Source organism: Ascaphus truei, chromosome 14, assembly GCF_040206685.1.
Source record: "Ascaphus truei isolate aAscTru1 chromosome 14, aAscTru1.hap1, whole genome shotgun sequence".
Taxonomy (NCBI): domain Eukaryota; kingdom Metazoa; phylum Chordata; class Amphibia; order Anura; family Ascaphidae; genus Ascaphus; species Ascaphus truei.
Window position 1 is genome coordinate 12,301,855 of NC_134496.1, and position 22,655 is coordinate 12,324,509.

The 22,655-nt window shown below is 44.3% G+C and overlaps 1 protein-coding gene across 2 annotated transcripts in view; it reads left to right on the forward strand.

Annotated features, from left to right (window-relative positions):
* The window catches only part of PLOD2 (procollagen-lysine,2-oxoglutarate 5-dioxygenase 2), a 127,149-nt gene that overhangs the window by 66,312 nt on the left and 38,182 nt on the right, over positions 1–22,655 (forward strand). For both annotated transcript variants that reach the window (XM_075569707.1, XM_075569708.1), the window contains exons 5-7: positions 627–739; positions 4,049–4,112; positions 5,350–5,447. In XM_075569707.1, the coding sequence (XP_075425822.1) occupies positions 627–739; positions 4,049–4,112; positions 5,350–5,447 (275 nt within the window). The remainder of the gene's footprint in view (positions 1–626; positions 740–4,048; positions 4,113–5,349; positions 5,448–22,655) is intronic.

Sequence of the window (22,655 nt, forward strand, 5' to 3'; positions counted from 1 at the left end):
AGGGGCAGGGTCCCTAACCTAGGGCCTGTCCCTGTATACAACCAGCTAAATATGTCTCAGGGCCTGCCTTGGGCCTATGGGGTGGTATTCTGGCCTAGTGTAGAGGCTTACTTGCCCTCCACACTGACCCTCCATCCGTTACCCCTCTCCCCCTCACTCTGCCTGCATGCTCCCTGTGACACGCTTCCTTATCCTGCCTGGAGCAAAGCTTTTGCTCCTATTGGTTCCCTGGCGTCAGGTGGGACACTCCTAAAGCTCATGGGAGTTGTAGTCTCCTACAAGAGTTCTACCTGATTGGCTGCCGTTCGCGCGCTATTTACACTGCCCGTGCACAACCTACTGTAGAATAGCCGCAGCCGCCCTGCGCATGTGCGAACCTCCCAATATGGCAGCGTTCTTTCCCTGCAACTACCGGAGCTCCCGACACGCATGTACGCGCATCCGCACATCCCCACAACAGCCCGCACAACCGGAGGTACCGCAGCAAGGACACAACCTCCAAGGGGTAACCTGGCTACATCACAATATTCAGAAGTATTTACTGTACAAAGTCTGGTCACTTCACTGCTAGAATATATTCTTTAAAATAAGAAAGTCTTAACAAATGTAATCTCCTTGCATTGCAGGAATTATTGGATACATGCCATATATTCGTCAAATTGTACAGCAATGGAACTTACAAGATAATGATGATGATCAACTTTTTTACACCAAAATCTACATTGACCAACTCCAAAGGGTAAGCAAGGCAGCCCCACACTAGAAATTGTGGGGGTTTATGAAGGCTATAATTACTTTGAGGTATATACAGATTCTAAGAACAGAATAGCTCTTTAAGGCTCAGATCCACAAAAGGGGTGTTCAGCTGTAGAAGCTATTCACTCCTCTCTCATATATGTGGGAGCAGAGGCATGCTGAAGCTTACCACACTTTTGTTGTTCTGAGCCGAAGATGGAGCTGTTTTGGAAAAGTGCAAATATACTGCCGCGGGAAAGAAGAACAATTACCCCGTGATCGCAAGCACCAGGTAGAACAAAGGAGTTAAATAAAGCAAGTTTATTTCGACCTGTATTCAGCAGGCACGTGACACGATGAAACCACAAACGTGCAAAAACAGAGGTTACCGGGGGACTCCTAGCTCGCTGGGGGGCAGCTTCAGTGGGCTTACCCTGGTCACCTTCCCCTCACCGCAGGGTTCTGGTCCATCAAGACCACATGGATGCTATTCATAGAATAGCACTTTCAGAAGTCCTGCTCATCTAAACGACCGAGCCTCGTTTTGAGTGTCTCTAGTAGAAACCAAGAGATTCACAAACTACCCAAAGTCGGGAAGAACGGTGCCGCTGAAATCGGCAGCTCTTTACATACATTCCCATCTCCATAGGAAAGCATGAAAGAAAGGGCGCCGGCCAATCAGAACATGGATGCTACCTGCTGGCCAATCACAGAGCAAGGGTTCGCCTGTGATAGGCCAATCAGGGCGATGGCAGGTGACACTGCTTTAGGACAGCCAACAGAGGTAGGTTTAAGGAGAGTGTGAAATTAAAATTGATCACTGGGACCTGAGTCCTTTGGGGCTAAGACCCAAGCCTCTGGTTCCAGTTTCAGCCGGATACCTCCTGTGGAGATAGATCACCCAATCTGGGCTGACCAATGCCCCTGCTCTTAGTCACAGTTCCCCAGACCTGAGTCAACACCCTTCCCCACTCATACAATGTTCTAAGCACTTCACCCACATTTACAACACAGGCCTCCATTCCTTTGTGTACTGGCTGGCTCAGTAAAGTACCCACTCGGCAAACCAAGGAGTCATTCAAATACATTTCGTCTTACATTGTACAATGGAGGAAAATAAACTGCAACAGTGTATTTAGAAACACACTGGTCGGCCATTTTGCCACAATCAGATAGGATTCTATGCTAGAAACTTGGCAGCCATCTTTACTGGCAGGGACAATGGGCTTTACTGTACCTTTAGGCCTCGTCCAGGGTGGTGCTGAGCGAGCACGCGCGCTCATGCTGGACACGTTGCGACAATGCAAGTGGCCTGCGTGAGCGGGTGGGTGCGCCTGCTCGGCGCTCAGCCGCTTGCCGAGCAAGCAAAATTGATTTTTCTGCTTGCAAGCGCGTCACCTAGCCGGCCAGGAATCGCCCGGCCGAGCAGGCCGAAGCGCTGCAGCTCCAGCGCGCCGGTTTCCACTCTGGACAAGGCCTTAATATGCTGGCCACATTGCCCCCACCGTCACATATACCTTTATAATCTGTTCTGAAAATAACGCAACTAAAAAAATAATTATGCATGTTCCATTATTATTCACAATCATGTAAAATCCCAGTATGTGCCAGTGGATATACCATAGGAAAAACTAGGATCGCTATAATTGTGTGAGATAGACGCACGTTCTGGTTTTATCTATTTAACTTCCTGTCATAGGTTTTATTTTTTTAAGTAAGATCTGGGGAAAAGTGGCATTAAACAAAAAGCTATATAGTAAGCTTGTATCGGAGCCACCCTGTATCCACAGTACCAGTTTTTAAGCAAATATTATAATCTTAGTTATATCTTTTCCAGCCCCACTGTACCATGCTGTGGAATATGTTGATGCCTTACAGTATATAAAAATGATGCGTTCAATGTATTTATTATTTAACTTTTTGTAATCATTAATTAATTTTTTTCTCCAAGATTATGTACAATACACATCTCCATAATGAACGAAAAAAGCAAAGAACATTACAATTTAGGGGGGCTTAATATATTGTATATATTGTAGAAGGAGTGGCTCAGTGAGTAAACGACACTGACTGGCACTGAGTGTGAAGCAGGGGAGCCTGGTTCAATTCCCGGTGTCGGCTCCTTGTGACCTTGAGCAAGTCACTTTATCTCCCTGTGCCCCAGGCACCAAAACCATAGATTGCAATGTAGAAAATAGCTGAAGCGCTCAAATGCAGGTATATTGAACAAAAATAAAACGCTGTGATGTTCGAAACGCGTTGGATGGGTCTTTTGTCACATTAAAGTGCCCTTTTAATCATTTTTCGTTTTGGGTCCTTCCTGCTCCGTTTGTGCTGGTGCGCTTTTGGTCTCCCTTTTCCCTGTACCAAAACCATAGATTGTAAGCTCCACGGGGCAGGGACCTGTGCCTGCAAAATGTCTCTGTAAAGTGCTACGTAAAACTAGCAGCGCTATACAAGAACATGCTATTATTATTATAATAATAAATCGATGCTATGTTATTTTTCTTTTAATATTTGTCAACGTGAAATAAGTCTGTACTTTGTGTTCTAGTTAAACTGGCGGAATGTCAAGTCGCTGCTTCCCAGATCCCAATTCCATTTTACAGTCCTGAAACCGACCATATGCTGGCTTCCATCACTTAATTTCACTTAGATTTATTGCTCTTGCCTCTTAAATCTATTTGTCCATTTGTGTTGATTTCATAGGATTACAGAATGTTTAATTTAAGAAACACTGGGATTTTATAAATTAACAACTTTCCAAATGTTCTTTCCAAGACTAGTTTTATTGTAAAACCCCAAATTAATTGTCTATCCAGGCGCTTCTAGAGATATTCTGATTAATAGAGGCATTCGACGTTAAACCCATATTTTTTTGTGGCTTTTGGCATGTGTTTTTTTTTTCCTCCAAAGACTTGGACGCTTTATTCAGTATAATTTAGTATCTTAAAGATTAAAGGAGTAGTCCGGTACCGCTGGGTCGGAAGCTGGTGGTCCCGTGATCTGAACTAGGTCAATTACTTCCATGTATTTAAACCCCCCACACCCCTTGCATCACATGGGCTAATAGGAAGCCGCAACGGAGGACACTGCGCGGGACGCGGGAAAATGTTTCGTTTTTGGTGCAAGTGCTACCTTTACATGTGTATATATATATATATCTGGAAGGCCCCGTAGCGGTAAATGGCTCACTAAGGACGCCCTGCTTATATTCCATGTGGTCAAAACAATATATTAAAAAAAAGGGGATTGTAAAGCTGTGTTTAATATAATTTGTATATTCAGAAATCCTATTGCTTTTATTATGTAGGAACGGATCAACATCACCTTGGATCACATGTCTAGAATTTTCCAGAACCTGAATGGAGCTGTTGGTATGATCATTTAAATGCTCTCCCCCTCTGCCCCCCCCCCATCCCTCCCCCCCCCCCCCCCCCCCCCCACCCTTGTGCTTGTTTCAAAATATAGTGTTAATTCAAATGAATTAATAGATGTGTTATTGTTGGAGAAAATACTTATGCGGCCCCCATTAATACACCAGCTACAGAAATGCAAGTAAATGGCAATTATTTTATTAAGCTCGTGTACACAGCAAGGACCAGAACCATTTTATAGTGTCCAGAAATGAATACTAAAATGGTGAATGAATACTAAAACTACAGAACTGATTTATTTAAAAGAAAACATAAGATTTCACATTTGTTGCTGCTTTAAACAGATGATGCTTTTACAGTATTGACACCTATAACTATCCAGTTAACTATCCCTGTATACTATTTCTTTCTAAAATGTTGTCCAATTCTTTTGAACACATCTATTGTATCTGCCATCACAGTCTCCATGGGTAATGAATTCCACATTGTAACTGCCCTTACTGTAAAGCACCCTTTCCTTTGTTGCTGGTGAAATCTCCTTTCCTCCAACCTAAAGATTACCCATCCCCTTTATTAATTTGGTCCGTTATGCCATTGCATATCAGCAAACCAATATATATATATTTTTTTTAAATCACTTAATTTTAACCAAATTATGAACAGAAAAACATTAGTTTATTTTTTTATTTTTTAGAAAACATTAAAACTGACCTGGTTAAGAGCACTGTGGACACACGGATTTCTAGTTTCATCTATATATTAATTAAGACTAGAAAGGTTTGAAACCAAAACTTTGCAAACTTATAAGCGTATTCTGAAGTTTGAGTCGAACTTTGGGTTTCAATCTGAGTGACCATGACCCAAGAAAGGCGTATACTCGGATTTTTGGGTTTTCTTTCTGGCTTTTTTTTTTTTTTTTAAAGTTTGCTAATGAAAATATCCACACATTAAAAAAAAAAGTCCTGTTTATTTTCATTATTTTCCTTGATTTTAAAAATAAATACAAAACCAGCCAAGTTCCAGCAAAACCAAAACCAACCAGTAACAGATGTGCATACTGTATACAGACTGAAGATTCACTTGATACTAATGGTAATAAAATAGCAATTCCCAACAATTATAAATTATTATACATTTCTTTGTCTTGCATGTAGGATATTGCTTGGTCTGCAGCTTTTATATTGGGAAAGCTATTTGTACTAATGCTCTTCTGCTGTTTGCTTTATATGTATTGCAGACGAAGTCGTGCTAAAATTTGAAACCGGAAGAGCGAGAGCTAGAAATATTCAATATGACACATTGCCTGTCCTGATTCATGGAAATGGTCCAACAAAGGTATGGAATATATGGATTGTATTCGAGTTGCACTCCTTAACATACCAGTGCATTATTTAGATAGAATACCGGCTTGTACAAACGTGCAATAACTGAATTTCATTTGATACTAGCTGAGAGACCCGGCGTTGCCCGGGATGTGAACCCTGAACTGAGTGAGTGTGGCATGGCTGAGTGAGTGTGTGTGCCTATATTGTGTAGGCAAGCAGACATGTGCCAGGACGTGTTGTTGAATTGAAGCAGTGCTATCTTATATTGTGAAGCAATGATGTGGTAGGACGGTGAAGGTGAGGTGTGTGGCCCCTGGAGGGGGGTTGTTGCGGCCTACGGTAGGGGTTGGGGGGTGTTGTGGTCTAGGGGAGGTGTTGGGGGAGGGGGTTGCGGTCTACGGGAGTGGTTGTGGTTTGTTGCGGGCTACGGGAGGCTGTGGGGGGGGGGGGGTTCGGCGTCCCGGTGGCGAAGGGGGGTGTGTTGTGGGCTAGGCGAGGGGAGTGGGGACGGTGTTGCGGGCTCCGGAGGGGGGGCGGTGTTGCGGGATACGGGGGGGTTGTTGTGTGATATGGGAGGGGGGTGTTGTTGCGGCATCAGGCGTCCGTGAGGAGGTGGTTGTCATGCGTCCGTGAGTGTGTTGTGGGCTAGTGGATGCGACGTTCGTGGTGATTTGAGGTGGTGGCGTACGGTGTAGGGGGGGGGTTGGAGTTCATACGTCCGGAAGAGGGGTGTGTATGAAGATGCGGCATTGTCCGGTAGCGATGAGGTTCTGTGGCGGTGAAAGTGAGTAGCAGAGGGTGTGTATTTTTGGTGGGGGTGTGTCGTGTTTTGGTGGTGAACGTGCGGTCCGGCGTGGTTGTGTTGAGGTAAAGGGGAGGGGTGGTGGCAGGGTAGGCAGGAGTGTGTGCGGGTCGTAGAGGGGCTCCGGTACCGGGAGAGGTCTGGCGTGCGGTCTGCATTGGTGGGTTAAGGGGGGGGGAAGGGGCGGTGGCCGTCGGTGTGCGTTCTGTGAGCGTGAGGTGTGTGGAGGTGGTATCCAGGCCGGTGTTTGTGGGCGAGAGGTGAGCGTGCGCTGTTGTATGAAGGTTTGAAGTGAGGCCGCGCGGGTTGAAGGGGAGGGGTGTTGGCAGTCATGAGTGTGTGCGGGACAGAGAGGGGCTGCGGTAGCGGGAGAGTGCCTGCGGTCCCGGGAGGGCGTGCACTCCTGATGGCGAGAGGTGAGCGTGCGCTGTTGGGTGAGGGTGGGGAGTGTTGCGGGCGTGGTGTTGTGTGTGTCAAGTGGCGAAATGGCATATAGCAATGGCATACAAGAAGGGCCTGTACCTGTATTCCGCAGTTCTTTTAGTGGTAGCAGGCGGTGAGGGTTTTGTGGGTTGAAAGGTGAGACCACTGAGGGTTAGGTGCTGTGAAGCGTCGTCCCAGAGCAGTGAGGGTTGGGAGAGTGTGGCAGTGGTGTAGGTGTGTTGGCCGCAGGCCAATGAGAGGTGGGCGGGCCAAAGGAGCCATCTCATTGGACTGAGGCGGAGTGACTGGCCAAAGTTCCAATGTGATTGCCCCTAGACACAGGGACATACAATGTTTTCAAAAATATATGTATAGATAAATCCTATTGGCAGAATATCAATGTTTTATTTAGTGAAGTTTATAAAAAAACAAGGAAAATATAGTTATCAAAAAATGGAAGTGATATTTTTTTTTTTGTAACTTAAATTTTTATTGATTCATATTAACATTAAACACAATACATTAGATGGTACATTTTGTCTTAGCAATCAACATTATGCTATAATGGGAGATAGGCATAACAACAGGATGATGTTGACATAACGGTTAGACACAGACTTTCGTACGTAGGGGATAAGACGTACTCATTCACAAACCAACTTACCCGCAGACGGACAGACAGTCAGACAGACGGACGGGCAGACAGACTGACTAATAGACAGACTGACGGGCTGACAACCAGGTGGGTAAACAGACAAACAGAGGGATTGGCAACCAAATGAATATGCAGACAGACCAGGGGACAAACATGAAAACAAAGAGGAAAGGGGGGAGATAGGTTGGAGTAGGAGGGGGGGCAGACTGGGGGGGGGGAGGGGATGAAGCGTGATTGTTCGTGTGTGCGTCCCGGGGTGCACGGGTGGCCCGCCACACCCCCCAGACGTCCAGGCTTTACTCTAAGTGCTAGGATATCTAGTTCTATACCGACTTGGGCTCTGGATAATTACCGTAGGATCCGTTTGCATTTCCCAAGGAGAACGTACCTATCGCTATCACAGCCAAATTGATGTCCTTTCAAGCCCCGGGATATCTGTCTGTGCCAACCAAGGTGTCCAGACTTTTAGAAAATTGTCGCCAGTGTCGTTAACTAAACTCGTTAACTTTTCCATCTGGCAAATAAACCAAATACGATTCCGAATTTTTGGGATGGTTGGGATATCTGGGCGTTTCCATAATGCTGCGATCTCACACCGCGTAGCCATTGCAAAATGGGCAATTAGCTTATTGTGTGCTTTAGAGAGGCCCGCCAGTGGTCTGTTCAATAGAAACAGCCACGGGTCCGGGGGAATTGAGAGATCAAATAATCTATGTATCCAATTTCGAATTGTCTCCCAAAGTGGAGGGATCCGCGGGCAAGACCACAGCATATGTAACAGGTCTGCCGATCCTCCACACTGACGGGGGCACAGAGGGGAGGATCCCGGAACAAACCTAGATAATTTCAGTGGGGTAAGGTGCCATCGCATCAGGACCTTATATGCGTTCTCCTTCAGAGTGGTGCATATGGAACTCTTTGCCGTGGCCAAGAAGATAGCACGCCACTCCTCGTCTTCTAGGCTTTCCCCTATGTCTGTTTCCCATTGTGATCTAAATGAGGGTACCTTTTGTTCCTGTTCGCCAGACCCAATTACTTCTCCGTATAACTGTGATGTGAGTCCCTTTGTGTCGGTTTCTGCCAGACAGAGCTTTTCGAAGGATGTCAGTGGGGGGTATGGGGCAAATCTGTTATAAAACGCCCTGATCTGGAGGTATCTAAAAATTCTGCGTGGGGGATCTCTTGTTCTATCTGACATGATCGAACGTCTTAATTTTCCTGTCGTGACCTTCCAGATCTTTAATCCGATTGTAACCCTTCTGTCGCCAAATCGATATATTACTGGCCGATAGACCTGGTACGAACTCAGAATTGTTCCATGGGGGTGTCATCATGGTATGGACCGTTGTAAGGGAGTGTCTGAATTTTGCGGCCTCCCAGATTGACAACGAGTTGGCCATTGAGGAGAGCGGCATTTTAGCGCCTTTTCGCGCTGTTTTGGGGAGCCAGATTAAGCTGCTGAGTTCTAGAGGTGCACAAGCAGCACTTTCTAATTCAACCCATCTCTTAAGTCCCGGGTTGGATTGCCATTGTACAATTTGGCTTAATTGTACCTTTTTATAATATGAGAGCAGGCAGGGTACCGCTAAACCCCCAGCCAGAACAGGTCTTTTCATATTAATTTTATTTATTCTTGGTTTCTTACCGCCCCATATAAATTTGGAGATGTCAGATTGAAGTGAATGTAAATCTTTCAACCTGAGTGGTACTGAGAGTGTCTGGAAGAGGTATAGGATACGGGGTAGTAAATTCATTTTGACACTATGGATTTGTCCTATCCAGGAGATCCTTTTGGACGTCCACTTCTGCAAGTCAGATTTTAGGGCCCGGATTAGGTTGGGGTAATTTGCGTTCTATATGTCTTTAACATTTTTGGTGATGTGTACTCCTAAGTATTTGATAGATCTCTGTTGCCAGTGAAATTTGAAGTTTAATTTGAATAATTTTTCTGTGTGTCCAGGGAGATTGACATTTAGGGCCTCTGATTTAGATTGGTTGATTTTAAAGGTCGAATAGGTTTGGTAGGGAAGTGAGAGGTTTAGTGATAATCAAGAGGATATCATCTGCGTACAGGGCCGCTTTATGTGTTTGGGTGTATGCGTGAAACCCTGAGATGTCGGGGTTTCCTCTGATTTGAACCCGACATCTCAGGGTTGAATGGAAGTGATATTTTATCAACTAAAACAGCTTCCCTATAATGCTTTTAATGTGTAGGCAAAGAACGGAAGTAATTAGTAACAAGTTTATTAATGCAGCAATACTATTTTCCAACAGTTTTTTTTTTTTTCATTTAAAATTGTTTTTTTTTATTATTTGTATCTGTAAAGGATATGACCATGTATAATTCTGCATTCTTTCCTAAGCTGGCAATCGTTTGGTGCTCCTGTTCTAAATCTAAAACTATCCTGATTGTGTGCCTAACATAATGGCTGTTTCAGACAGTGTAATTCAGCAGCTACAATGTATCCTTATATTACTAAGGTAATAGTGACTATTGTTACAGTTTGCAGCTCAAACTGCTGGGAACATTGGCAACAAATTATCCCAAACAGGAAAGTGTTGCAAAGATCTTGTATTGCTTGAGAGGTGGGCTAAAACCTGTTATAAAAATCAAAGGATTCTTAAAACTCATTAAAAATGGCATTGAGTTGAATAAAGAAATTCACTATCTAAAACTACAGAACTGATATATTTAAAAGAAAACATAAGATTTCACATTAAACAGATGATGCTTTATTAAACAAAATACTAATGTGCCTTACAGTTGGTTCATAAAAAGTCGGGAACGGCTGTATACTCCCATGTAAATAGTTATTGGTCAGTTATGCATCTTGGATTCTGCTTTTGCAGTCTACAGTATTGACACCTATAACTACATAGTTACATAGTAGATGAGGTTTAAAAAAGACACATGTCCATCAAGTTCAACCTATGCTAAATTTAAACGACAGCTACTTTATCCTATATCCGTGCTTACAGTATATTGATCTAGAGGAACGCAAACAAAAAACCCCAGGGACACATCTAACGATATCTCATAAGCGGAAAAAGAAATTATTTCCTGACTCCAGTAATTGGCAATCGGATTAATCCCTGGATCAACATCCGTCCCATGTTTTCTTATTTGGTATATCCCTGTATACCTTTCCTTTCTAAAATGTTGTCCAATTCTTTTGAACACATCTATTGTATCTGCCATCACAGTCTCCATGGGTAAGGAATTCCACATTGTAACTGCCCTTACTGTAAAGAACCCTTTTCTTTGTTGCTGGTGAAATCTCCTTTCCCTCAACCTTAAGGGATGATCCCTAGTCCTTTGTACTGTCCTTGGGATGAATAGTTATTTTGAAAACTCCCTGTACTGCCCCCAAATATATTTGTATATAGTTATCATATCCCCTCTTAGACACCACTTTTCTAATGTAAATCTAATTTAGCTAGTCTCTCATAAATTAGATTACCCATCCCCTTTACTAATTTGGTGGCTCTTCTCTGCACTCTCTCTAGTTCCATAATGTATTTTCTAAGGAGCGGTGCCCAAAATTGTACTCCATATTCAAGGTGGGGTCTTACTAATACTTTATAACGAGGCATAATTGCGTTTTCTTCCCTTACATCCATTGCCCGTTTTTAATTGCAAGATAAGATCTTGTTTGCCTTTGCAGCTACTGCATGACTTTGGGCACGATTGCTAAGGTTGCTGTCTACAAGCACTCCTAAATCCTTCTCCATCAATTTGTAAATCACCTGTTTATTCTTGCTTACCAAATGCATAACCTTACATTTATCTGTATCAAACCTCATCTGCCATTTACCTGCCCAAGTTTCCAGTCTCTCCAAGTCCTTCAAGAAATAAATTACATCCTGCTCTGATTCTACTACCTTACACAATTTAGTGTCATCAGCAAAGATGGAGACTTTGCTCTCGATCCCAACCTCAAGGCCATTAATAAACAAGTTAAAAAGCAGGGGTCCCAGTACCGATCCCTGAGGTACTCCACTCACGACTTGAGCCAGACATGAAAAAGTTCCATTTATGACAACTCTGGCAAGATCTATCCTTCATAAATCCATGCCGACTATTACTAATAATTCTGTTTTCTATTAGGTATTCCTGAATACAGTGGCGTAGCTAGACATGTGCAGGCCCCTGGGCAAAAAAATTTTCAGGGCCCCATGATGGGTGAACATATTCTGTAAATTCAGGAGTGTCCATTGAGCCCCCCACCCAGCGTGTTGGCGGCCCTGCGAGCCCCCCCCCCCTCTATTACACCTCACTCCTCTTTTCACACCTCTCTCATGTATTTCTCTCCCCCATCTTATGCCCCCTCCCCCACTCTTGCTCCCTACCCCCTTTTTCCTCTCATAATCCCCTCCACCCATCAGCTATCACTCAATCACTCAATCCCCCCCCCACCCCCTTCACACTTTATTCAGCTCCCCAATCTTTCCCTCACATTCATTTCCCCCTCTGCTCCCTGGGTACACACACACACACACACACACACACACTTCCCACCCTACAATACAGTACCCCCTCCACAATACACAAATTAGACTAACCACCTACACGCACACTACAATATCCTCCACCCCCCCCCCTCCCCGCCCCACACACACACAAGTACACGTACGTTCAGGAACCCCTGGTTGTAAAATTCTGGTATACTGTATACTGCACAGTAACTTCTTTAAATACAGTTAACTATAGACAACTGTGTAAAGAATGACGCAAGCTATTTTAAAAATGTTATAATAAAAAGATTCACGTGTTACCTCAGTTGCTTGTTAAAATAATAAACTTTTGCTACATGTAACGGGTATTCCCTCTATCCCAATCACAGATACCGTGTGTGGGGGGAAACCTATGTGTTACCAGGTGTGGTGCGTTATACCTGTCAGGCTCACAGGAGGTCTGAGCCTCCGCCAGTGAGAGCCTGGGGTGAATCCTCTGGAACGTTCTCGGTTTCAGCGCCTCCACCTGTGTAGGGTTCTAGGGATGTAGAAGGTTGCCTACACAGGACCCGCATATACTATAACCACATACACAGGAATGTATATAACCAGTTTACTGTAACGCAGAATAATCACACACTTATAATACTAATACATCCCCTAGAGGGTAACTCCACAATATAACTCAGTCCCAAGCGTCTTTCACTCCACTAGGAGTGTACCTACCCACCACCGTGTACCCCCACACAGTGTCCACAGCCTAACCCCTTTGTCCCGTGGTCAGCACTGCCACTATGTGTAATTATAAGATGTATAGGATACGTTGGTGCACTTAGGAAGGTACCTGCCGAGCGCTCCTGCACTCAGGCCTGCAAGCAACTTCGAAAAGGATCTGCCGCTTGGTGATCCCGTCTGATCCGGTGTTTCCTCGCCCGAGGGTCCGCCAGGGGCGATCCCACCCTGGAGGTAGTCTCTGTCTCTTTAACATGGACTTGAGCCCAAGTCTCTTCTCGGGAGGCGCAGCGTCCGCTGTGTCCCTATCTAACACTAGTACTACTGTGACAGGGTCCCTAGTCTAGGGCCTGTCCCTGTAGCACCACAAGCTGGGGAGTTCAAGACCTATCTGGGGCCTAAGGGGTTACTGGCCTAATGCAGTGGGTCACTGACCCCTGCACTCACCTCCTTCCCCTAGCTCTTCCCGGTCTTGAATGCTAGCGTGGGCTCAGCGCGCGAAATGTATCAAAAACCCTGCTGCAGGGCAATGCCCAGGACATACTTGAAAACGAGAGGTAACTCTCAATGTATTACTTCCTGGTAAAATATTTTATAAATAAATAAATAAATCCTAAGCCCTATTGGCTCCCTGGCGTCACATGGGGCGCTGCTGAGGCTCATGGGACTTGTAGTCCCTTCCAAGAGCCTTCACTGGTAGGCTAGCATTTGCGCGCTGCAACTGCGCATGCGCCACTATTCAGGGCCGCCGGGGACTCACTACGCATGCGCGAACTTGCGCGACATGGCGGCGCCCTGCACGGAAGCCGCCCTGGAGCGCCGGAGCGCTCCCTGCTCAGCCCCCACCCTCCAGATTGGCCGTCGGGTCTGCCGCTTGGCTCCGGCAGCACCCACCAACGATCCCGGCCACGGAGGTAAGGGGGGGGTCGCAGAGCAACGAGGGGTGACCTGGCTACATACATAAATTGATGCAATGTGAATAATGCAAAATGTGCCTTTTTCCGTGGTGCTAGTTCTTGATAAATGCTTCCTTTGGTTCCAATGAATAGATCTATGATTTTTAGATTTGCAAAGAGATATCAGTCTTTGTCATCTAATGCAGTGATTCTGCCAAAGCTATTCATTAAACAATTCGCTTGCAGTTTATATCTGCAGAGCGTGTCTCGGTCTCCTGACTGCAAACCTGGGAACGCATTTACAGTTGGCTAATGACAGTGGAGCCGTATCGCTAACTTAATGTGTGGGCGCAAATGGGAGGTTTTCAACTCGCAAAAATAAGAACTTTAAGTTGACAAAAATGGACGCAAATTTAATTTTGTGTGTGGGTTGGAAAAATTACTAATTTATGTAAAATGATCTCAATATGGGTGTACATCCATTAAATGCAAAGAAAAACAGAAAGACCAGCGCAACATACAAAATGACACAACATATAGTACAATACTTCAGTGCTTATCTGCTCATGAGTAAGGGTCATTTTGTTGAACCCTTCCCCAAGAGGTTATAAGCCTGCAGCCATGTCACGGCATGACCAGTATGCAGCCACGTCACGGCATGACCAGTATGCAGCCACGTCACGGCATGACCAGTCTGCAGGTCCTAACACTACCTGGCACAATTCTCATGTACCTCTCTTTTCTGCTGGAGGGAGAAAGATCCTTCTGGGTCTGTGACTCACAGAATCATGATAAAAACTGCTAATTGGAAAGTGGAGCAGGGCGAGCTTTAAACCCTGGGGAGGAGAGCCACACCTCCAAGCAACAACACCTGCAGAACCCCAAAACCCACCCTCACATCATATATACAGCATATATATTAGTGTCAAAAAGCAGTGCTACTGAGCGTGGCAAGATATACAAACAAAAACAGAAAGGCCTGCACAACATATAGTACCATACTTCAGTTAAATACAGCAGCACCTGCTTTGCGTTTAATTTAGAGTCATTTCAACGGCTGTTCTCAACTCAAGAAGGCATCTGAATTTTGGCCTGTTACGGGGCACATACAAATCCGACTACACTATAATAATACATACATTTTACCATGGATTTACATGTACCATGGCTGCTTCTGCTGCTCTTAAATGCATAAATGCTACCTAGTTGAAGACAAAGGTTCATTGTAAATTGCGTCTGATAATGTAAATATGCGTAAACGCAGGGGAGTAACTTGGTGTTTTCTGCACCCGGGGCAAGTTTCAGCAACTGTGCCCCCCAGCACACTGACAGACACTGAGGCACACACACAACACACTGAATAACAAATAGCACACAATCACACACAGCATACAGACACACATACACACATACCTTCCCACAGCAGCACATAGTAACTCCTTACCCTGATGTTACAGAGAGCAGGGCGGGCAGAGCTCTGCAGCTCTCTGCCTCAGTTCCACCCCCAGCTTCTGATGCCTGCTCTCTCTCCCTCCCCCCCAGCCTCTGCTCCCTGCTCCCCTCCACACCCTCCCTCCCCCCCAGCCTCCTTACTGACCTGTGCTGCAGCGGCTCAGAGCGCCCAATCCTTGTTTGATGTTGTGCTGTGACCGGCTGCAGCACCGACTGAAGTTACGTCACCGCCAGCAGTGGGCTTGCCGGCAACAAGTTGTTAAGGTGCCAGGAGGATGAAGGAGGCCCTGACTTCTGTGGTCGGTCGGCTAGACAGCTTGTCCTAATGTCCTTGCTCTCCCCCCCTGTCGGTGGTCTTGAGCATGCCCCTCAAGAGTGTGGGCACCCGGGCTTTGCCTGGGCTATAGCTACACCCCTTCCTGAATATTATCCAATAGTAAACCTTAAAGTAGCTACCCCACTGTTGAAGTCAGGCTTACAGGTCTGTAATTCCCCGGTTGTGATCTAGCTCCCATTTTAAATATAGACACCACGTCTGCTTTACGCCAATCTTGTGGTGCTGAGCCTAGTGTTGCATGCAAGCCATCATGTGTTTTGAGACTTGTGGGATCACTGAGCGATTCAGGTTACTTAACAGATTATAACATTAGCATGTTACAGAGCCCGAGATGAGGAGGGTTATGTTGCTGCACAGTATATTTTATAACCTTAATATAAAAGGAGACATTGCAAGATGTTCCAGTCAGTTGGAAGCATGATGTAATAGTGCACTCTTTCTTTCCTTTAGACATTGCAAATGCAGAACTTTTCCACTGAGATCAAAGAGGGGAACACATTTTTATGGAAACAAAAATATGAAGTGAATGATTTTAACACAGTTTGGACATGCACAAAGTGTAACTTCTGCTGTTTTTGTTATTTCATTTCAACCTGGCTTTAGTAATGCTACCGTCTGCCTGGAACGAGAACTCGCCATTGTAACAAGTTCATGTGCAGTTTGATCCCTTGAGTGTCTTGTTCTCGTTTACATGATATACACTAGACGAGCTAAAATCCTTTTATCAAGTGGAAACAGTGTCCTGAAAGTCTTCTTCCCTTTGCCGATGGAGTCATGGTGTAAGTGAAATGGCATGCATGCAATGAGTCTTAGACTGCAAGTCATACTGTATTACTGTAAGTAATACTCTGACCTCAGACTAATGAGCCCATGTCGTTGACTATTTCCGTGCTTTGCAGGACTGTCTGGCACTGAGTGTTAGAAACAAAGCCAATTGTAGATGGTTTTGTTTTTTTCTAACAAGCCAATTGACTTGAGTAGTAAGGCAGAAGGTAGGAAATTGTCTGAAGGAGGAGAAACTGTCTTACAAGGCTGGGACGTAACCGTGCCAGCCCCGATGTCATCTGCAAAGCATCTGCTGCTGTCTCTGCCAACATTCATTTGCGGTGTGTGTGTCATCATCAGACATAATGTACTTTAATAGTTCCTCTACATAAAATAATACTTCATTATGCTGGTGTTCAAGTTGTCAAACTGAAAGGGCCACATTACTTTTTTCAGAAAAGCACCAGGTTGTGTCAAAATGTTTCTGTATCTTCGGTTTCAATGAGAATTTTCTTTCTCTTCCCTAATCCCAATCGCTCCAGTCGAAAGCTGCTCAGCAAAGTCTCTCGGCTGTAAAACGGGTTCCTTTGTTTCATCCAATAAATAAATCCTCCTAAAGTGATGGAAGCTTTGCTAATTCTGTTTGTATTTTTTTTTTAACATGTTCATAATCTAAGATTTTCGCATCTAAACTTTTTTTTTAACAAATTGATCAGTCTCCCTGAATGTGTTTTGCACTGAATATGTTGGGTTGATTTTCAATGGGCTGTTGAAAGGTTAGATAAATGTACAGTAGCATTTCAAATGCTCAAACTTCAAGAGGGGTCAATCCAGCTTAGCTGTGCATTAAACCTGGGAAGTGACCAGTGTATCTCTAGTTTCACTTCTGGACTTGTCATGTAGCATATAAGTAGCAAGCAATACCCTTCGATAAAAACACTAAGTCATGAATAACAGTCTAGCAAGGAAAATCAGACTCTCTATGTGGTTGGGATTCGGCAAACAATATTTTCTCTGCAGGATAATTTATAGTTGCTGTTAAAGAGGAAGCGGTCTGATAACTTGGATACCTTTTTGAGACGCCAGTTGATGTTATAAATATGAAGCCTGAGATGTAATGACAAGTGCAGTAGGGTGGTAAAAATGAAGGTTAAGCCAAGTCCTGCTGTCCATTTCATCAGGGTCACTGCCCAGGCCACAAATGTTATTGTAAAGGTTTGCCTGTAAATATATTTTCCCCAAACTTATGTAAAATGATGAGGTAAGGGGGGTAACATGACCAATGGGATGGCTAGCATGCGGATTAGGAACAGCTAAAGGGGCAGACGCAAAGGTATTTAAGGGAAGCGGGGGCCTTCTTAACTGCAGATGTTATTTGAAGAAAGAAGCAGCATTGAGGCAGAGCAGCGTCAGATTGATCAGATGCTGCTGCAGGTCATGGAGCACACACAGGCTGGCCGGATGGAAGAGGTCGGAGGTTCAGCGGTCATGGCAACCGATGACGCCAGACAACACCACGACGCAGCAAACCCAGATGTTAACTCCGGTGGACATTGCAACAGGGCAGGAGCTACTGCAGAAACACGATTAGAGGCCGCTGGGACAGCTGGCTGATCTGAGAATGTGGGAAGGTTTGTGTCCGAGGGGAACGGGGTCTAGGAAGAGGCTGGAAGCAGTTTAGTTCCAGTGGAAGAAGGTCTAGGCCCCTTCAAAGTGTACCACTGACACGGAGGAAGGGGGTTGCAGTGGCCCCCGGTGGGAAGCTGGCAAGGAAGCAAGTCAAGGATGTGGTTGCATCAGGCAGAAGAGGCAAGCCTGGACGAAAAGGGCTGATTCAGGAGCAAAAAGTTGTTCCAGGGCCTGTGGTTGAGAGATAGATCTCCCATATGGATTGGATAGAAGGGGTGAAGACAGGAAGAATGGATTTTCAATCGGAGCGATAATCATCAGAGGATCGAAGGTTTGGCTATCCCAATGCCTCTAACCTAAGGGGCGAATTTGATCCTGCCAGAGGCACCACTGGTGAGGGTTGTAGAGATGTTAGGGGATTTAATGCGGCTCATCAAGGGGCTAAGGAAACTGATGACGGGTGCGGTATCAAGGGGTCTGCATGATTTTTTTGGCAAGGCAAGAGGATTTGTTTTCTGTGAAGGTTGAAACAAATGGAGCATGATCAGCAGGCAAAGCAAGTCCTGTTACAATGAAGAAATTTGGATTGTTTAGGGTCTGGTTCCGGATAATATGTTAATGCAGAAGGGGGCCGTGGTGAAAGAGGGCATTATGGGGAAGAGCAAAGCACATCATTTGGCAAGGCCGAGTTGGGTTTCATTACGTGGTAGGGAGGCACTTTTGGTCAAAGTAGATAGCAAATCAGCATTTTTAAGTTGTTGCCAATTAACCAGCGTGTTTTCATTGTGCTGGGATGTGAGTTGGAGGGCAATTAATATGTGGATTTATGTTTAGCAATGTGGTGTGCAGTTTCTTGTAATTATTTTGAAATGTTTAGTTGAGTGTTTTTGGAAGAAAACGGCTGATGGATGATTTTTTGTTGTTTGTGGAGCCAGCGGTGTGTGAGAGGTTTTGAGTTTCAGGAGGTGGCTTGGAGATTTGGTATAACATTGGCCCATGGCAAAACCGAGGGGCCGGCGACAGAGTTAAGTTTCTCGGGGATAGAAATTGGCATGGAGCAGATGGGGTGTAGGTGTGCGTTTTGGGGCCTGTTCAGGGGAGGTGGTGTGTGAACGCCTAGCCAAGAGAGTCGGGGGATGCTGGGCTATTAGGGAATCTGGTACTGTTGGAATATTTATTTCTGATAGTAGCAGTAGATCTTTGGGAGGAGCAACAGTAAAGTACTCTTCAGGTTGAACAACATGGCGGTGGTGTGGGCACATTCGGGCCAGTGATTTAATTGAATATTTTATTTGTATAACGGTGTTTTAGGATGAACATCTATTTTAGGGAATTACATGTTCCTGAGATTCATAATACTGTCGCCAATACTTGGAGTCAAATGAAGTTTGCAGAGTTCAGTTGACAGGCTCCAGAGGCGGTGTCGTTGGGCCTATTATGTCCTGGGAATTTGTGGAAGCTTGCACTTCAGGGGTGAGAGATTTGTTGAAGAATTCTTTGGCACATGATATGAGGAGGGCATATTTGAAAGCCTGGGACAAATGGTGTGATTTTTTTTTTTTTGTTCGGATGGAGACAAAAATTATCCAGGGTTTCTGTGAGGGATGCTCTGCTATCTTTCATGCTGCAAAAGCAAGATGGAGCATTGTCCGGGGCAACCGTGGGGAAAACAATTGTCTGGAATAAGGTTTTTCTTAAAATGAAATGAGAAGGGTGTTGGCAGGTTAAAGGAAAGGTTCCACAACATTAGATGCTAGGCAACTATTTTGGCGAACTTTAAGGTGGGTGAATTGGTGAGTCAGGCTATGGGTGGTTTACAGTGTAGGTTTTACAGACGAAATGGTGGAAACAGGTTTGGTGAAATTATTGTTGAGGCTAAAAAACTGATCAGAAATGGAAAGGGGGTTGGATAGTTTTAAGAGGCCTGGGGCAAGGTTAATATGTCTGGTACTGGCTGTATGTGGTTGTTTAAGGGTTAGACCAAGCAAGCTGGGGTCTTTTTGTGAGTGCATGAGGATCATACTCCTTTGATACTGTGACTATTTATGAGGGTTGTTGTGCTTTGTTTGGTTAAGTTGGACCAGAACCCTGCAGGGTTTGTTACACATTCTTTTAGAAGTGGGGCAGTAAGTGAGGCTGCTAGAATTGGGCTTAGTGAGACCAGAATAAATCAGAGCGGGAGTTGGTGGTCTAGCAGGTTTAGGATTTATACTACATCTGGCCAGGAGGATGTCCAATATGGTTTTGTTACGAGTTCTAATGTGAAGGATCATATGCTAAATGTGGAGTTGGATGGTGACAAAATGGGGGACCTCCTGTATGTATTTATTAATAAACGCTGTGGCCGTTTAAATTGAAATTTGGTGTCTTGGTGTAGTTATTTTGAGGGAAGGGCGCATGGATCCTCTAGGTTTGCCAAGTATAGTGCAAACTAATTACCTAATTTTCATGTCTTTCAGTATCTAATTTCAAAAAGCCCCTTACACCCTTGGAAATAAATTCAATAGAATCTTCCCATTATTAGATCGGATATATATTTAATATTTCTCATCCTACTTTTTAAATGTTTTTCCATGGAAAGTTCACATACTGCATCACCTCATGCTTCCGGCGCATCACATTTCTCCAGCACTGAGTGCTATTCATTGAGTTTTTCTGGCTGTGCAGAATGTCTTCGCTATGTCACTTTTGCAACTGTTTGCTTTAAGATTCCAGGCTTGGTTATTACAGAAATGTGATGTTGAATCACTTGCCCCCGTTTTGTCTATAGGAAAACGTTTAGAATCGCCATTCGGGGAAAACATTTATTGCCAATCGGAACACATTCATTTCCATGGCAGAGCAGTGCAGCCAATAGTATGCAGCTGTAGCAAAGCTTGGTGTGTTGCTGCCACATGACCCGAAGGGTTAACGCTGTGCCGGGTCCCATTCGGAAGCCTGGACCACTGCAGAGTGATCGTGGCAGAAACTTGGCGTAAAGCAGATGTGGTGCCTATATTTAAAAAGGGAGCAAGATCACAACTGGTAAATTACAGACCTGTAAGCCTGACTTCAATAGTGGGAAACTACTTGAAGGTTTAATACGGGATAATATACAGGAATACCTAATGGAAAACAATATTATTAGTAATAGTCAGCATGGATTAATGAAGGATAGATCTTGCCAAACTAACCTTATTTGTTTCTTTGAGGAGGTAAGTAGGAATTTAGACCAGGGTAATGCAGTTGATGTGGTCTACTTAGATTTTGCAAAGGCTTTTGATACGGTTTCACATAAGAGGTTGGTGTACAACATAAAGAAAATTGGACTCAGTAATAATACATGCACCTGGATTGAAAACTGGTTAAAGGACAGACAACAGAGGGTTGTCATAAATGGAAAGTTTTCAGGTTGGGCTAAAGTCGTGAGTGGAGTACCTCAGGGATCGGTGCTGGGACCGCTGCTTTTTAACTGGTTTATTAATGACCTTGAGGTTGAGATCAAGAGCAAAGTCTCCATCTTTGCTGATGATACTAAATTGTGCAAGGTAATAGAATCAGAGCAGGATGTAATTTCTCTTCAGAAGGACTTGGAGAGACTGGAAATGTGGGCAGGTAAATGGCAGATGAGGTTTAATATAGATAAATGTAAGATTATGCATTTGGGATGCAAGAATAAAAAGGCGACTTACAAATTAAATGGAGATATATTGGGGGAATCCTTGATGGAGAAGGATTTAGGAGTGCTTGTAGACAGCAGGCTTAGCAATAGTGCCTAATGTCATGCAGTAGCTGCAAAGGCAAACAAGATCGTATCTTGCATCAAACGGGCAATGGATGGAAGGGAAGTAAACATAATTATGCCCCTTTACAAAGCATTAGTAAAACCACACCTTGAATATGGAGTACAATTTTGGACACCAATCCTAAGAAAAGACATTATGGAACTAGAGAGAGTGCAGAGAAGAGCCACCAAATTAATAAAGGGGATGGACAATCTAACTTATGAGGAGAGGCTAGCTAAATTCGATTTGTTTACATTAGAACAGAGGCGTCTAACGGGGATATGATAACTATATACAAATATATTCGGGGGGCAGTATAAGGAGCTTTCAAAAGAACTATTCATCCCACGAGCAGTACAAAGGACTCTGGGCCATTCCTTTAGGTTGGAGGAAAGGAGATTTCACCAGCAACAAAGGAAAGGGTTCTTTACAGTAAGGACAGTTAAAATGTGGAATTCATTACCCATGGAGACTTTGATGGCAGATACAATAGATTTGTTCAAAAAAAGGTTGCACATCTTTTTAGATGGGAAAGGTATTCAGGGATATACCAAATAAGTATACATGGGAAGGATGTTGATCCAGGGATTAATCCGATTGCCAATTCTTGGAGTCGGGAAGGAATTTATTTTTCCCCTTATGAGATATTATTGGATGATATCTCACTGGGGTTTTTTGTTTGCGTTCCTCTGGATCAATAAGTATAGATATAGGATAAAGTATCTGTTGTCTAACTTTAGCATAGGTTGAACTTTTTCAACCTCATCTACTATGTAACGTGCCCCAGCACTGCAGACTTTTTTTGCTTATTTATCTGTAGCACTGAGTAGAGGATGTCTTGTGACGTCGGTCACTGGACTTGATTACTCCAGTAATGCTCCACACTTATCAACTACGTTAAACAATGCTATTATATTATTTTCATTGATATTGTGACGGTAGGAGCAGCTGGGTCATCACATTAAAGTTTAAGCCCTCTGGTTGCCGCTACCTTTCAAAATAGCTGCTTATGTTACATGCTGAAAGACTATCTTATTGTGGCTAAAATGACCGACCTGTGTTATGTTGTTCCCTGGAACAGCTTATTCCCGCTTGTGAACTGAGTTGCAATTTATTGTATGTCTCTATTGTGTTTTGGACTGGTAATTCCCTTACCCAGCCAGCACATAATGGAATCGCGGTCTGCTGTCTATATACTGTATGGGTTCGGTGAAGTGATTGGGACACTGGAGGTGTGGGGAGGGCTGTTTGGGATTGTTCGTTCTCGACTCTAAAGCCGCGTACATGGTCGGCGTGCGTTCGCGACCG